General features: G+C 46.7%; 1 protein-coding gene across 1 annotated transcript in view; it reads left to right on the top strand.

The window, feature by feature from the left end:
- kcnn1a (potassium intermediate/small conductance calcium-activated channel, subfamily N, member 1a) overlaps nucleotides 1-18,308 on the top strand; it is a 75,484-nt gene that overhangs the window by 31,066 nt on the left and 26,110 nt on the right. The window contains exon 3 of the mRNA XM_041204778.1: nucleotides 1,198-1,616. Coding sequence (XP_041060712.1) covers nucleotides 1,198-1,616 — 419 coding nt within the window. The remainder of the gene's footprint in view (nucleotides 1-1,197; nucleotides 1,617-18,308) is intronic.

The raw sequence follows: 18,308 nt of genomic DNA, 5'->3' as shown, positions 1-18,308 counted from the left end.
TCTCAGCCACTCCTCGTGTGTGAAACTATTTGTGGTGCTTTAGCGCTGCGTTGAAATCTCTCTGAATTGATTACATTATCTACAGGGGCAACCTCAGGCGCTGGGATGGAAGTTGCAATATATGTAGGGGTGAGAGGGAAGGAGTGAGGGATGGGGATGGGTGGGGAAATATGATAGCCTAGAAGATTCTAGAAGCAACCATCAAACTATCAGCATTGTAAGAGCTGTGTCAGAGAGTGTTAGAGGCAGACTCTTTTGCATTGTGACCAGGGCTGCTCACTACAATAAATAATTGAGAACATTGCTTACGATTGAAACAATGCTTTTGAGTTTTAAACTCGGATCAGGGATTTCTCACAATGGGGATTGAAAGGGAATTGATTTATTTGCCCTCGCCCAATTAACAAGCTGGTTCCATGTGTTGGATTCGATACAAGGCCTCCGAGCCCTAGAATTCTTGGAGATAATTGATCCCAATTTCTCTCTTATGGTACCAGGCAGTTTTTACTTTTAATTCTGTCGGGCCAACACCTGAAAGAAAGAGGGGGGACAAAAAGCTAAAAACAAAATACAGTGGTTGCTCTAAATTTGAAACTCTCAGCGGGTGAGGTAACTTTTACGGAGAGAGAAACAAAGTTAGCGATTCGGATCAATAATTTTTAACCAGAACTGGACAATGTTAGAGATTTAACCATTTTTAAGCATGTACAGAGCCAGAAAAAAGAGAAATGTTCTACGATGTTCATTTTTGATTTTTAATCACTCTTTCCCTACAGCCTATGACAGACTGTTCCCTTTTTGCAATCTAATTGTTGATTAAGGGATTTGCTTTGGTAGAGAGAAACTATTGCCTCTGGCTGAGGAGTCCAGAATAAGGGGGAGAAACCTTCAAATCCGAGCCAGGCCGTTCAGGGGTGATGTCAGGAAGCGCTTCTTTGCACAAAGAGGAGTGGAAATCTGGAACTCTCTCCCCAAAAAAGCCTTTGATGTTGAGAGGGGTCTATTGAAAATGTCAAAACAGAGATTGAGAGATTTTTGTTGGGTAAGGATATTAGGTGGTTTGGAACCAAGGTGGGTTAGATACAGATCAACCAAGATCTAACTGAAAAGTGGAGCAGTCTCTCGAGGCAGAATGGTCTTCTCCTGTTCCTATGACTTCCTCAGGCCTAATCCTGCCATCTGTTTCTTGCCTTCCAGCTCTTCATGGTTGACAATGGAGCTGATGATTGGAGAATAGCCATGACATATGAAAGGATATTTTTCATCTGCCTGGAGCTGCTGGTGTGTGCAATCCACCCAATCCCTGGGCAGTATATCTTCACATGGACTGCACGTCTCGCCTTCACTTATGCGACATCAATGGCCAATGCAGACGTAGACATTATCCTCTCCATCCCTATGTTCCTAAGACTCTATCTGATTGCCAGGGTGATGTTGCTCCACAGTAAACTATTTACGGACGCCTCGTCTCGAAGCATTGGAGCTCTAAACAAGATAAACTTCAATACTCGCTTTGTAATGAAGACTCTCATGACAATTTGTCCAGGGACCGTGCTCCTGGTCTTTAGTATCTCTTCGTGGATTATAGCTGCCTGGACTGTACGCGTGTGTGAAAGGTAAGGCAAACACTCGCTGTTTCAGTCCTGCTGACCATTACCCCATCCTCCAGTACCTCATCCCAGGAATATTCTTTATTGGGAATCTAGACATGGAACTTCAATGAGGGTTCGAACTATGGCCAAAGGGGCACAAACACAATCGCAAGGTAGAATTCAGGTTAAACCCTTTTCCTTCCCTTGCAAGTGTATTTTCACAATTCTAAGTTCTCAGTGGGGGGAGGGCTGCAAAGGGGACCATTCGGCAAGATCAGCAGCTCCTCAATCACGGAATGTTAACAGGCCACTGGCAGTGTCGTGCTTGAGGAACTTACCTTCTGGTGCTTATTTATTGAATTTTATGTTTGTCAAGGTGATGTTAGACTCTGGGAAGATTTTGCATTTTTGACAACTGGTGAGAACACTAAAGATTAAAACTGTCCCCATCAAACACTCCCAAGGCAGATAGAGCACAGGGTTAGATACAGAGTAAAGCTTCCTCTACACAGTCCACATCAAACACTCCCAGGACAGGTACAGCACAGGGTTAGATACAGAGTAAAGCTCCCTCTACACTGTCCCCATCAAACACTCCCAAGGCAGATACAGCACAGGGTTAGATGCAGAGTAAAGCTCCCTCTACACTGTCCCCATCAAACACTCCCAGGACTGGTACAGCACAGGGTTAGATACAGAGTAAATCTTCCTCTACACTGTCCCCATCAAACACTCCCAGGACAGGTACAGCTTGTAGGTGTGGCTGGAAGTGTGTTCTTTGATGAAGTAACAGAGTGGGTGAATGACGGCAGTGTCACTCATGTTGTTTATATGGAATTTGAAAAGGCATTTCACAATGTACCACATAATAGAGTCAAACTTGGAGTACTTGGGATTGAGGGGACAATGACTGCATGGACACAAAATAGGCTAAGGAACAGAAAGCAGAGAACAGCGGCAAATGGTTGTTTTTCAGACGCTGGAAGGAAGTATATAGTGCTGCTCCCCAGTGGCTGGTGTTGGGACCACTGCTCTTTTTGAAATATACCTTAATGGCCTGCACTTGGGTACACAGGGAATAGTTTCAAAGTTTGCAGATGACACAAAACTCGGAAACGTAATAAACAGCGAGGAGGATAGTAACAAACTTCAGGAAGACATAGACTGTGCAGACACATAGCGGATGAAATTTAATGCTGTAAAATGTTAAGTGGTTTGTTTTAGTCGGAAGAATGAAGGGAGGCAATGTAAACTGGAGATAAAAATAAAAAAACTGCGGATGCTAGAAATCCAAAACAAAAACAGAATTACCTGGAAAAACTCAGCAGGTCTGGCAGCATCGGCAGAGAAGAAAAGAATTGACGTTTCGAGTCCTCATGTTCTGTCGAAGGGTCATGAGGACTCGAAACGTCAACTCTTTTCTTCTCCGCCGATGCTGCCAGACCTGCTGAGTTTTTCCAGGTAATAATGTAAACTGGAGGTATGGTTTTAAAGAGGATGCAGGAACAAAGAGACCTGGAGTGTACATACACAAATCATTGGTCAAATTGAGAAAGCTGTTTTAAAAAAATACAAGATTCCTGGCTTTATTAAAGCATAGAGTACAAAAGCAAAGAAGTTCTGGTCGAACAACAAGCTAAACAAGGTAAAAGGGCTGGGATTTTCCAGGGGCCGGTAGTGGGACCCACTGTGGGAGATTCGGTGGTCCAGCCAAAAGTCCAATGACTTTCTGCCGGACTGGATGATCTTGGCAGTGTACAGGGCCGGAAAATCCCACCCAACATCTTGTGTTAATATAGCACCTTTCACATTGTATAACGTCCCAAACTTCTTTCCATGGGCATTAGAAAACATAATTTCATACCGAGCTACATGAACTGCTATTAGGACCTGTGACCAAAAGCATAGCCAAAGAGTTAGGTTTCAATGGACATCTTGAAGGAGGAAAGAGAGGCAAAGAGGCTTAGGAAGGGCCAAAAAGATAAAAACAAAAAAACCGCGGATGCTGGAAATCCAAAACAAAAACAGAATTACCTGGAAAAACTCAGCAGGTCTGGCAGCATCGGCAGAGAAGAAGAGTTGACGTTTCAAATCCTCATGACCCTTCGGCAGAACGGGTTCTGTTGAAGGGTCACGAGGACTCGAAACGTCAACTCTTTTCTTCTCTGCTGATGCTGCCAGACCTGCTGAATTTTTCCAGGTAATTCTGTTTTTGTTTAGGAAGGGCCTTGGTAGCTGAAGGTGCAGCCGCCGTTGGCAAAATGATTAAATAGAGGCAAAATACTGCGGCTGCTGGAAATCTGAAATAAAGACAGAAAATGCTGGGAGTACTCAACGGGTCTAGCAGCATCTGTGGAGAGAGATACGGAGTTAATGTTTCAGGTCATGACCTTTATTTGGAACTAAGCTTCATCTGATGAAAGGTCATCAACCTGAAATGTTAACTCTGTTGCTCACTCCACAGACGCTACCTGAGCTGCTGAGTACTCCCAGCATTTTCCGTGAAACTGTTAAAATCTGCGATGCTCAAGAGGCCAGAATTGGAAGGAGAATGGAGATCTTGGAAGTTTATAAAGGGGTGGAGGAGATTACAGAGTTAGGGAGGAGTGAGGCCATGGAGAGATTTGAAAGTGAGGATAAGAGTTTTAAAATCAAGGAGTTGCTTAACCAGCAGCCAGTGTAGGTCTGCAAACACAGAAATGATGGATAAATGGGACCTGGTGCAAGTTAGGACAGGAGCAGGAGAGCTTTAAGTGACACCAAGTTTATGGAGGATAAAATGCGGGAGCGGTGTGTTGGAATAAACAAATGTAAAGGTAATAAGGGCATGGATCAGGGTTTCAGCAGCAGATGAGCTGAGGCAGCAACAGGGACAGGCGATAATACAGAAATGAAATAGGTGGTCTTAGAGATGGCACAGGTTTACAGTGGGAAGCTCATCTTGGTGGCAAATATGACATCAAGCATGCAAACAGTCCGGTTCTGCCTCAGACACACGACAAGAAGAGAGATGAAGTCAGTGGATTAGGAATGAAGTTTGTGGTGGAGATGGAAAACAATGGCTTCAGTCTTCCCAATATTTAGTCAGAGGAAATATCTGCTCATCCAGCCCAGACAGGCAGACTGACAAAGGGTGGTGTAGTGGTAACGTCACTAGACTAGTAAACCAAAGGCCAGGTTAATGTCCTGGGACAGGGGTTCAAATCCTACCACGGCAACTGGTGGAATTTAAATTCAATTAATAAAAAAACCTGGAGTCTAAAGACTAGTCTAATGGTCACTATAAAACGATTGTTGTAAAAACCCATCTAGTTCGTTAATGGCAATTAGGGAAGGAAATCTGCTGTCATTACCTGGTCTGGCCTACATGTGACTCCAGTCCCACAGCAATGTGGTTGACTCTTATGGCCTAGCAAGCTACTCAGTTGTATCGAATCACGACAAAGGCTGAAAGGAATAAAACTGGACAGATTATCCAGCATCAGCCTACGCACCGGAAATGACAACAGCAAAACCAACTCTGTCGACCCTGCAAAGTCCTCCTTATTAGCATCTGGGGGCTTGTGCCAAAATTGGGAGAGCTGTCTCACAGACTAGTCAAGCAACAGCCTAACATGGTCATACTCACCAAGTCATACCTCAGACAGTGTCCCAGATACCACCATCACCATCCCTGGGTATGTCCTGTCCGACCAATAGGACAGGACCACTAGAGGAGGTGGCACAGTGCTAAACAGTCAAGAGGGAGTTGCCTCAGGAGTCCTTAACATTGAGTCCGGACCCCATGAAGTCTCATGGCATCAGGTCAAACATGGACAAGGAAACCTCCTGCTGATTACCACGTACCACCCTCCCTCAGCTGATGAATCAGTGCTCCTCCATGTTGAACACCACTTGGAGGAAGTACTGAGGGTGGCATGGGCGCAGAATGAACTCCTTGTGGGGGACTTCAATGTCCATCACCAAGAGTAGCTCGGTAGCACCATTACTGAATGAGCTGGCCGAGTCCTAAAGGACATAGCTGCTAGACTGGGTCTGCTGCAGGTAGTGAGGGAACCAACAAGAGTGAAAAACATACTTGACCTCATCCTCACCAACCTGCCTGCCACAGATGCATCTGTCCATGACAGTATCGGTAGGAGTGACCACCGCACAGTCGTGTGGAGATAAAGTCCTGTCTTGATATTAAGGATACCCTCCAACATGTGTGGTGCTATAAACATGCTAGATGGCATAGATTTTAAACAGGTCTAGCAACTTAAGACTGGGCATCCATGAGGCATTGAGGGCCATCAGCAGCAGCAGAATTGTACTCGAACACAACCTCTAACCTCATGGCCCAGCATATCCCCCACTCTACCACTACCACCAAGCCAGGGGATCAACCCTGGTTCAATGAAGAGTGCAGGAGGGCATGCCAAGAGCAGCACCAGGCATACCTAAAAATGAGGGATCAACCTGATGAAGCTTTAACACAGGGCTGCCTGTGTGCCAAACAGCGTAAGCAGCAAATGATAGACAGAGCTAAACGATCCCACAGCCAACGGATCAGATCTAAGCTCTGCAGTCCTGCCACATCCAGTTGTGAATGGTGGTGGACAACGAAACAACTCACTGGAGGAGGAGGATCCACAAATATCCCCATCCTCAATGATGGAGGAGCCCAGCGCATCAGTGCAAAAGATAAGGCTGAAGCATTTGCTACAATCTTCAGCCAGAGATGCTGAGTGGATGATCTCGGTCTCCTCCGGAAATCCCCACCTTTCACTAATGTCCTTTAGGTAAGGAAATCTGCCGTCCTTACCTGATCTGGCCTACATGTGACTCCAGACCCACAGCAATGTGGTTGACTCTTAAATGCCCTCTGAAATGGCCTAGAAAGCCACTCAGTTCTCAAAGGCAATTAAGGACGGGCAATAAATGCTGGCCTAACCAGTGATGCCCACATCCCATGAATAAATAATAATAAAAAACAGTAGTGAATGGTGGTGGACAATTAAACAACTCACTGGAGGAGGAGATGCCATAAATATCCCCATCCTCAATGATGGAGGAGCCCAGCACATCAGTGCAAAAGATAAGACTGAAGCACTTGCAACAATCTTAGCCAGAAGTGCTGAATGACTGATCCATCTCGCCCCCCTCCGTAGGTCCCCAGCATCACAGATGCCAGATTTGAGCCAATTGAGTTCACTCCACATTATATCAAGAAACGGCTGAAGGCAATAGATAGTGCAAAGGCTATGGGCCCTGACAATATTCCGGCAATAGTAGTGAAGACTTGTGCTCCAGAACTTGCCACGCCCCCAGCCAAGCTGTTCCAGTACAGCCACAACACTGGCATCTACCCGGCTATGTGGAAAATTGCCTAGGTGTGTCCTGTACACAAAAAGCAGGACAAATCCAACCCAGCCAATTACTGCCCCATCAGTCCACTCTCGATCATCAGTAAAGTGATGGAATGGTTATCAACAGTGCTATCAAGCAGCATTTGCTTAGCAATTACCTGCTCACTGATGCTCAGTTTGGGTTCCACCAGGGCCACTCAGCTCCTGACCTCATTACAGCCTTGGTTCAAACATGGACAAAGAGCTGAACTCCTGAGGTGAGGTGAGAGTGACTGCCCTTAACATCAAGGCCTCATTTGACCAAGTGTGGCATCAAGGAGCTCTAGCAAAACTGGAGTCAATGGGAATCAGGGAGAAAACTGTCCACAGGTTGGAGTCATACCTAGCACAAAGGAAGATGGTTGTGGTCAATCATCTCAATTCCAGGACATCGCTGCAGGAGTTCCTAAGGGTAGTATCCCAGGTGCAACCATTCTCAGCTGCTTCATCAATGGCCTTCCTTCCAAGTACAGAACTTGAGCATTGCTGAAAAAAGGGACAATTTTTGTTGAAGCTTTCTGTCTTGCACGCACCAGGACAATTTGCAAGAATACCAATATGAGGGAAAAACAACAATTTATACTATATGTGAAGAGAGTGCTGATTGGTTGGCAAGTGGACTCTGGTACAAGTGTTGCCATGGAGAATGCATCAGTTGATGGTGACTGACAGTTAACTGCCAAGCATTTTTAAAATTTAAAATAGGCAGCTTGCCTTTGGTCAAGGCATTGCCCAGAGGAATGAAGCAGTGAATAGCTGTCACTTATTGTGCCTGTTTCAGCTAAACAAAATGTGTGTACATGTTCTTTCTGTCTGCAAAGGACAGGGCCCTGTGCATTAATATATGTAGCTTCCAGTGCACGCAAATGTGCCATATTGCGAGTCCGACTGACAATCTTAAATTATTTGTTAGCGTAATTCTTAGCACACTGAGGATTAATTGCAAATGTTGTCGTATTTCAGAATCACATCTAATGTTGGACATAGTGGTTGGAATTTTCTGCCCCCAATGGCATTGGACATCATGGTGGGAAGGCCAAAAATCAGTTTTATGTCATTGTGAAACCAGTTTGCGATGTGCACTCCACCTCTCAATGGCGGGGCTGTCTTTCCCGCCATCCAACATCGGGAACCTAATTTTAATGCATTTGTTTGCATCTCACCACCTTGACTGCTCGCTGGATCATCCCCCCACATCAAATTTACCACCCATGTCAGCAGGAAAACACACTGACCCAAAACACATCTGGACAAGTGTGACATACAGGAGTCGGGACTTGCCATAAGGGCCTTGCTCACATTGCAGACATCGGAGGAGGACAAGATTATGGAGCCCTACAGCTACCGGACCCTGGAGGAACATGTGCATTGCATGCTGGGTGGATTCTCATGGACATGGCTCCGCCACGAAGCAGCTCACGGGAGGTGGGGGGTCTCCGTTGATGTCTTGGGTCTGCCTTGGAACATCACGGTCTTGGCCATGGGGTGTGACAGATGATCGGCGATGGAGGGAGTTGGTGGGAGAGGAAGGTCTAGGTTTGACTGCGGGAGGAAGGTGTACCAGGGTGGGTGAGGTTGGGAGGTGGGAACTAAGGTATTGGAGGGTGGGTGAGGTTAGGAAGGGGGTGAACAAAGATGTCAGGGTGGGTGAGTTTGGGAGGGAGGGAAGGTGTCGGGCAGGGTCTAAGGCTTTGACGGGGGGGGAACGAAGGTGTCGGCGGATGAGGTTGTGAGGGGGGTGCATATGGGGGAAGAGGTTGCAATGGGGGACAATGCAGCAACTGGGGACGTAGGAAAAGAGGGAGGAAGGTGGAAGGGAAGGAGTTCAGTGGGGAGAAGTAGTCCAGGGGCAGGAAGGAGTCCAGTAGGAGGAAGGAGTCGGGGTGAATGAGGGATTAAGGGGGAGAGATGTCCAGATGAATGTGCAAGGGAAGGGTCTGTGGAGTCAATGACTGCCTCCTGGGGAGCAAACAGAGTGGGCGTGGTAGGATGGAATGGTGAGAATGAGAGAGGGCAGAGGGAGCCAGAAGGGTGGGAAGCTGAAAGTGCAACGGTAATTGTAGAAGGCTGGTTGGTGGGGTCTTGGAGGCAGACAGGGACCCTGGGTGTAGGAAGAAGGAGGTCGGGGAGGTCAATATGGATGGGGTTGGGATTCTCAGAAAGGTAGGGAACGTGCACATTCACAGAATCACATAGTGCAGAAGAGGCCCTTTGGCCCATCGAGTCTGCACTGACACGTGAGAAACACCTGACCTACCTACCTAATCCCATTTACCAGCACTTGGCCCATAGCCTTGAATGTTATGACATGCCAAGTGCTCATCCAGGTACTTTTTAAAGGATGTGAGGCAACCCACCTCCACCACCCTCCCAAGCAGCGCATTCCAGACCATCACACCCTCTGGGTAAAAAAGTTTTTCCTCACATCCCCCCTAAACCACCTGCCCCTCACCTTGAACTTATGTCCCCTCATGACTGACCCTTCAGCTAAGGTGAACAGCTGCTCCCTATCCACCCTGTCCATGCCCCTCATAATCTTGTACACCTCAATCAGGTCGCCCCTCAGTCTTCTCTGCTCCAACGAAGACAACTCAAGTCTATCCAAATTCTCTTCATAACTTAAATGCTTCATCCCAGGCAACATCCTGGTGAATCTCCTCTGCACCCCCTCCAGTGCAATCACATCCTTTCTATAATGTGGTAACCAGAACTGCACACAGTACTCCAGCTGTGGCCTCACCAAGGTTTTATACAACTCCAACATGATCTCCCTACTTTTGTAATCTATGCCTTGATTGATAAGGCAAGAGTCCCATATGCCTTTTTCACCACCTCACTAACATGCCCCTCTGCCTTCAGAGATCTATGGACACACAAGCCAAGGTCCCATTGTTCCTCAGAACTCCCTAGTATCATGCCTTTCATTGATTGCTTCCTTGTCAAATTACTCCTTCCAAAGTGTATCACCTCACACTTTTCAGGGTTAAATTCCATCTACCACTTATCTGCCCATTTCACCATCCTGTCTATATCTTCCTGTAGCCCAAGACACTCAACCTCACTGTTAACCACCCGGCCAATCTTTGTGTCATCCACAAACTTACTAATCTTACCCCCCACATAGTCATTTATGTCATTTATATAAATGACAAGTAATAGGGGACCCAGCACAGATCCCTGTGGTATGCCACTGGACACAGGCTTCCAGTCACTAAAGCATCCTTCTGTCATCACCCTCTGTCTCCTACAACTAAGCCAATTTTGAATCCACCTTATCAAATTACCCTGTATCCCGTGTGCATTTGCCTTCTTTATAAGTCTCCCATGTGGGACCTTGTGAAAGGTTTTGCTGAAATCCATATAAACTACATCAACTGCACTACCCTCATCTACACACCTGGTCACCTCCTCAAAAAATTCAATCAAATTTGTTAGGCATGACCTCCCTCTGACAAAGCCATGCTGACTGTCCCTGATCAAACCTTGCCTCTCCAAGTGGAGATAGATTCTCTCCTTCAGAATTTTCTCCAATAGTTTCCCTACCACTGGCCTGTAGTTCCCTGGCTTATCTCTACAACCCTTCTTAAATAACAGAACCACATTAGCTGTTCTCCAGTCCTCTGGCACCTCCCCCGTGGCCAGAGAGGAATTAAAAATTTGGGTCAGAGCCCCTGCGATCTCCTCCCTTGCTTCCCTCAGCAGTCTGGGACACAAATCATCCGGACCTGGATATTTGTCCACTTTTAATCCTGCCAACACCTCCAATACCTTGTCAATCCCTATATCAATTTGCTCAAGAACCTCGTAGTCTTTCTCCCCGAGTTTGATACCTTCATCCTCATTCTTTTGGGTGAAGACAGATGTGAAGCATTCATTCAACACTTTACCAATGTCTTCTGGCTCCACCCATAGATTTCCCCCTTGGTCCCTACTCTTTCCCTGGCTATCCTCTTCCCATTGATATACTTATAGAATATCTTGGGATTTTCCCTACTTTTACCAGCCAGAGCCTTCTCATATCTCCTCTTTGCTTTCTGAATTGCTTTCTTAAGCTCCACCCTGCACTTTCTGTACTCCACTAATGCCTCCACTGATTTGCTCCCCTTGTACCTGCTAAAAGCCTCTTTTCCTTCTCATCATATCCTGAATATCTCTGGTCATCCATGGTTCTCTGGGCTTGTTACTCCTTCCTACCACCCCAGAGCAAATCCTGTAACATCGTCATTTCCTTTTTGATCACCCCACACTGCTCTTCTGTAGATTTCCCAACAAGTAGCTGTTCCCAGTCTACCTTGGCCAGATCCTGCCTTATTTTACTAAAATCCGCTCTCCCCAATCCAAAACATTTTTTGGCAACTTGTCTATTTCTTTGTCCATAACAAGCTTAATCTATCTCCACTTGGAGAGGCACCTGGACTTCCAGGAAAGACGAGGGTTTGTGTTGGTAGGTGATGGTGGGGAGATGGAAGGTGGTGCCAGGGGAGTCAACCAGTGTTGGGGGAAAGGACACGGGTGTCTGGAGGAGGGGAAAGGATGGGGAGCTGAGCAGAAACGTGACGGCTACAGTTTTTCTCAAATTGAAAGTGAGCGGAGCCTCGTGTTGGACGGGTACAGGTGCTTCATGGGAGTGTGATCGGTGGGTGGGCGGAGATTCAGGTCAGCTCAGATGGACAACTGAGAAAGAACCCCAGCAGGCAGCATTGAAAATGCTCGGGACAGTGAGATGAGTGTGATAGAGGAAGGCTCTGTGTGTGTGGGAGAGTGCTCGCACAAGACTCTGAAAGGCCCTGCCACACACACACTTCTCCCTCCAGAATCATTCATGATCTGGCTGCGTGCATCTGAACTGCTAGTGGAGGTGGTGTGCGGGGAAGGGCTCATGAAGCCTGTAAATGAAGCTGAAAGATCCCATTACACATTATTCAGTGAAAGTGAATATAATTTTAGATCATAAAATGACAAAATGTGTTCACCTGTGCAACCACTTGTGATCAGAAATTTTTGATTCTTCTTGCCCACCACTTCTTCTAGGTGCTGCCCTGACATCTGCAGGAGGGGTGGAGACAGCTGGTGCAATGGTTGACCCTGTTGTCTCTGATGACTTCGGCATGCGTCGTCTGGAGATCTGAGGCCTTGAGGGTCCCAGCTTGCTTTGGCTGTCCTCCTGTGGGCCAGCTGCTCCCTCTGTGGTGACAGAGGATGAGGTTGAGCGGGGGGTCACAGGCAAAGGGGACACAGAGGGAGAGGGCAGCCTCTGAGATTCCTGAATGGATGACCCAGGAGTGTCCAACTGCTACTCCTCCTCCCTTTGGATGCCTGAGGGCCCAGGCTTGACTCCTTGAAGGGAAGGAGCACCTGGAGGGATGTTGAGGTACCTGTTTCTCTCTCACGTTGCCACTGCAAGAGCTCACCCATGGCTACCACAGTGGAGTACAGGTCTGTCTGTGCATCTCTGTGTTCTGCTGGACCAGGGTCTCCATAGCATCTGCTATCCTTCCCATGCAGACCTCCATATACACACATGTGGGCATGACTTCATCAGAGAGCAGGTGGATGCACTCCTCTGATTCACATGCCACTCTGTTGAGGGCTTCCAACAGCTCCACGTGATCTTCCCCCACCTTCTGCTGACTCTCCAGGATGAGTCCGAAGGCCGAATCCTAAGGCTTGTCATCTGACTCGGACTTCACAGATACCTCTTCTCCAGCAGTCCTCCAAGTGCCGGGGAGCTCGGCTGAACCTGCCTCCTTCTGCTGTGGACATGTGTCCATGCAGTGATCACCAGATTGGGAACCCAAGCCTGCTCTGGATCAGGGTCCCACTGAGACATGTGTGTCTCTGCGCCAGTGGAGGGTGTGGGTAAGCGCCATGATGGGTCTTCCAGGCTGCTTATTTCCTTTCTTCAATGGAGGAGGTATCGTCTTAGCTGGAAGTGATGATGTGAATGGAGCTGAGGGACTGGCTGGCTGAGGGTGTCGGTCACTTGGCAGAGCTCCCTGTGAACAAAAGTAAAGATAATTAGTGTATGGCAGCACAGTCAAAAGCAGGAGAGAGAGCGCTCACAGTTGCATTGAGAGGGGGATGATTGGGTGTTCGCTGCCAACCTCACTGTCGCTGCAGGCGCAGTCCACATCCTCACCAGTCAGCGCGATGGCACACTCCTCCAAGTGAGTGAGGGGCCTAATGTCAGCCACTCCACGCCCGGTCTGGGACCTCTCCATCCTGTTGTGACCGAACATCTCTTGCATAAAAACAGAAGGGGAGAGTGTGAGCAGGAGGCATGGCACTGTGTGGAATGTTTGTGTGTTGAGCGGTGCCATGGACAGGATGAGGACACGAGCTCTAGAGGATATGAGCCTGATGGAGATGTGAAGGTGTGTGAGAGAGAGTTAGTGGTGGTGTCCCTTGAGGTGTGAAATCCCTGTGGATGTGTGATGGGTTTGTGTGTGTGAGAGTTGAGAGTGATGAGGTGGATGACTTACCCTGGTGGAACGGATGAAATCATTCATCCTCTTCCTGCACTGGGTGCTGACCTCCCCTGTGCTCCGGTGGTGCTGACCACCACTGCCACTGCCCCCCAGGACGGATTGGTAACTCTGGTTGACCTCTTGCGGCCAGAGCGGGGGTAGGGGAATCGCAGTGACCTTCCACTGCATCCAGCAGGTACCCCAGAGGCATCACTAAAGTTAAAGCTGCTGTCTACTTTGCTTTTGAGGCTATCTGTTGCTTGGAGCAGTCTGGTCTCTAGACATGAAGTAGGCTGCGCTCTGATACACTTTAAATATGGTGCCTGGATCAAGGAAGCGCTGAGATCAGGGTGTGGCGGGCAAATCCAAGCACACCCGGCAGCAATCAGAGTGTTTCCTGTGAATGCACAATTATTGAGGCAGGATTTGCCGGGAATGGGACAAAACGGCGCAAAACGCCGCCATTTCAGCCGACGGATAAAACGTTCTTTTTCCTGCCCGCGAGACTGCGGGTGGAATCATCCCGGATTTGCACTGTGTTTTGAGTTTTGCAAGCATGGGCTGGTTGGGTATGGTCTGTACCCTGCCCATTGCAAACAGTGGCTGGGACATGCTGTTTGATATGCTCCGCCAGTCTTTGGGATGTACGGCCTACATACCTGGTATCACACTGGCACTGGCACTCCTTGACATTCAATGGCATTTCCATTGCTGAATCCCCCACTATCAACATCTTAGGGGTTACTATTGACCAGGAACTGAACTGGATAGGCCACATAAATACTGTGGCTACAAGAGCAGGTAAGAGACTAGGAATTCTACGATGAGTAACTCACCTCCTGACTCCCCACCTCCTGAAAGTGATGGCCTTGGGCCCATTCATGAGTTAGCGTGATATACAGCATGAAATGATCTGACCAGGGCAGCCATTATCCCATAAAATGTCTTTGATGTGCCCTGTCCCAGCATCAAGCTTGCATGCTGAGCAAATGGCTTGGGCCCTATTTACAAGGTTGCCGCTAAGGCCAATGTTATAGCACATGGAACTGTAAGAATCCCAATGCGTATATTGACCACTGAAGGTAGGCTTGTGGAAGACCATGGTAGAGAACCCCTTGGCAGATTTCTCAACAAGTACATTAAGAAAAAGGGAGTTCATTTGACTGCTCCATTTCAAAGGTGAATTTGAGCACAGGATGGAGCCCATTAAGAAATGTAAAGAAATTATTACATGTAGCTGCAGGCTTAAATATAGCAAACATATCATCCACATATTGGAAATATACTTGGCAGTTAACAGTCAGTCACCATCAACTGGTGCATTCACCACGGCAATGCCTCTACCAATCAGAGTCCACTTACCAACCAATCAGCACTCTCCTCATACAGTATAAATTTGTTGTTTCCCATACGTTGGTATTTTCTTGCAAATTGTCCTGATGAGTGCAAGACGAAAAGCTCTTTCTTTCAGCAAAACTCAAAAGTGAATCTAACCATCACTCCTTGACATTCAATGGCATTTCCATTGCTGAATCCCCCACTATCAACATCTTAGGGGTTACTATTGACCAGGAACTGAACTGGATGGGCCACATAAATACTGTGGCTACAAGAGCAGGTAAGAGACTAGGAATTCTACGATGAGTAACTCACCTCCTGACTCCCCAAAGCCTGTCCACCATCTACAAGGCACAATTCAGGAATGTGATAGAATACTCACCACTTGCCTGGATGAGTGCAGCTCCCACAACACTCAAAAAGCTTGACACTATCCAGGACAAAGCAATCTGCTTGATTGGCATCCCTTCCACAAATATTGACTCCCTCCATCACCGATGCACAGTAGCAGCAGTGTGTACCATCTACAAGATGCACTGCAGGAACTCACCAAGGCTCCTTAGACATCACCTTCAAAACACATGACCATCTAGAAGAACAAGAGCAGCAGATAGATGGGAACACCGCCACTTGGAAGTTCCCCTCCAAACCACACAATATCCTGACTTGGAAATATATCACCATTCTTTCACTGTCGCTGGGTCAAAATCTTGGAACTCTTACTAACAGCACTGTGGGTGTACCTACACTGCAGGGACTGCAGTGGTTCAAGAAGGCAGCTCACCACCACCTCCTGAAGGGCAGCTAGAGATGGGCAATAAATGCTGGCCTGGCCAGTGATGCCCACATCCCATGAATGCATATAAAAAAAAATCAGAGATGATGCAGGGGTTGAGAGAGGAGGTGCTAAGTTAAAGCTGGGTGTTGTCAGCGTATATGTGGAATCTGTTGCTTTGTTTTCAGATGATGTCACTGAGGAACAGAACGCAGATGAGAAATAGGGATTGATGATTTTGGGGACTCCAGAGGTAATGGTGCAGGAACAAGAGGGAAAGTAATTGCTGGTGATTCTCTGGCTGCGACTGAATGGGTAAGAATGGAACTAGCCAAGTGCAGTCCCACCCAGCTGGATGAGCAGTCACATAGAATGCCATTTGTGACTGGTATGGGCGGTTTCATTACAGAGGCAACTCCTTCAAGGATTTTGGAGAGGAAAGTGAGATTGGAGTTGGGCCATTTCCAAGGACAGAGGGATTAAGCGTAGGTTTTCTGAGGAGTAGGCTGATGACGGAAGTTTTGAAGGAGAAAAGATCATTCACAAAATCAGCTAACATGGGGGAAAGGAAAGGAAGTTGGGTGGTCAGCAGTTCAGCGGGACTAAAGCAGGTGGTGGGTCTCTTTCTAAAACCTTTATAGATCACTGGTCAGTTCCCAGCTGGACTATTGTGTTCAATTTTGACCATGACAGAGAGGATGCAGAGGAGATTTACTAGAATGGTTCCAGGGATGAGGGAATTCATGGAGAAACTGGAGAAGCTGGGATTGTTCTTAGGAAAGAGAAGGTTAAGGGGAGACTTGATAGAAATGCTCAAATACTTCAAAGGTAAATAATGAGAAACTATTTTTCAAGGGCAAGTAACAATGGGTAATGAATGTTGGCCTTGCCAGCAATCCCGTTCATGGATGAATAAATAAATGTTAAAAAAAATGAATGTATAAAATGAAATCTGAAATTCAAAACAGGTTAGCATTGGATTGGTAACCAGGGGACACAGATTTAAGGTGATTGACAAAAGAAGCAGAGGTAGCATGAGGAGAAGTAAGTTGTTGTGATCTGGGACATGCTGCTTGAAAGGGCGATGGAAGCAGATTCAGTAATAATGTTCAGGAGGGAATTGGGTAGATATTTGAAGAGGAAAGACTTGCAGGACTGTGGGAAAGAACAAGGAGTAGTTAGATAGCTCTTTCAGGGAGCTGGCACAGGCACAATGGGCCGAATGACCTTGTGTGCTGTATCATTCCGTGAGTTGGGGATTGATTTCTGCTTTGAGATACTCTTTGGTCACCATTAGTTGTAATTCAGTATTGAGTATGAGTTTGAATTGAAGGGAATATTGGAAACTATTGAGGTTACTGTTGGGTATAATTTGACAATGGAAAAGGGAAAGTTTGAAATTCATTTAAAAATAATTTAAAGGATAAAGATAAAGCCTGTTCTGTGTCAGGTGGTGCTTTAATTGTATACAGGTTTTTCATTCTCTCTCATGGTGAATTCTGGAGGCTCACAGTGTAGGTTAGAAGGAGCAAGGAAACAGAAAAATTAGAGAGTAATGGTTAGAAGACACAGGAGAATGAAAGAAAGATAGTGTGAGAAAGTAAAAGGTCTACCGACTTGCCCATGGCACCTCAAGCTAAAATGGAGCAGCCCTTCCTCCATTGTTGACATAGTGCTGAGGTCTTCCAGGAAATATGTACATTGGTGTTAAAATATCAACTCAACAGTTTGTTTTAGAGAATTTGCAAGGCTTCTTTGTCAGTGCCTCCCAAATCCTCAACCTCTACCACCAAGGGCAGCAGTCTCCATGGGAACACCAAGTCACACAACATCCTAACTTGGAAATATATCACCGTTCCTTCACTGTCGCTGGGTCAAAATCCTGGAACTCCCTTCCTAACAGCACTGTGGGTGTACTTACACTGCAGCGGTTCAAGGAGGCAGCTCATGATCACCTTCCCAAGGGCAATTAGGGATGGGCAGTAAATGCTGGCTTTGCCAAAAATGCGCACATCCCATGGATGAATAAATATGTATTTCTTAGATATCAATGTACAATAAAATTGGGACTTCACAGCAGGTTATTTGGTATATGCAGGAGAAGGGATTCAAGGTGACAGTCTTTGCTCAGTTGGTAGCACACTCAATCCTCAGTATACTTGAACGAGGGGAGCTGGACAATGGGCCAGGCTTCTTGCTCCTGATTGATATTCATGCTGGAAAGAGCAAGCATCATGGAAAGACCTGGATTCCTCCATGCTAACTCCCTGCAGTGGCCAAATTGAAAATAATGGAAATCAATCCAATTTTGACATTCTTTTCATGTGACAGGATTATTGAAGTTCTCCTTGATCTTGTTCAGTCAATCAAGAGAAACTGTGTTGGCTTTTCGTGTTCAGTGAGGCACTGGGTTTTGAGGAGTCAAATGCCAAGAAAGGAAATCAAAGGGGCTGTGAAGACCAAATCAGAACCTAATTATCTAGAAAATAATGGGTTCATTTTCTAAGAAAAATAGCAGCGTTTCTCATTATAGGAGCAATTCTCCAAGGGAACAACAGGAATGGTGCCAGTAACCAACACGTCCATTAAAAACTCACGATTAGTGCAACATGCCAAGAATATTTACAACAATGATCCCATGTTTCTTACTTGTGCAGGATTCTGGTGTCAGAACCCCAAACTGTTTCAGCAGTACCTTCAGTAACTGGATTTTCACTTCATCAGTGCCGGACCCTCATGTCATACCTGC

This window comes from Carcharodon carcharias, chromosome 14 (assembly GCF_017639515.1).
Source record: "Carcharodon carcharias isolate sCarCar2 chromosome 14, sCarCar2.pri, whole genome shotgun sequence".
Lineage (NCBI taxonomy): Eukaryota > Metazoa > Chordata > Chondrichthyes > Lamniformes > Lamnidae > Carcharodon > Carcharodon carcharias.
Note: the sequence above shows the minus strand (reverse complement) of the source record. Positions and strands in the feature narration are given on the sequence as shown.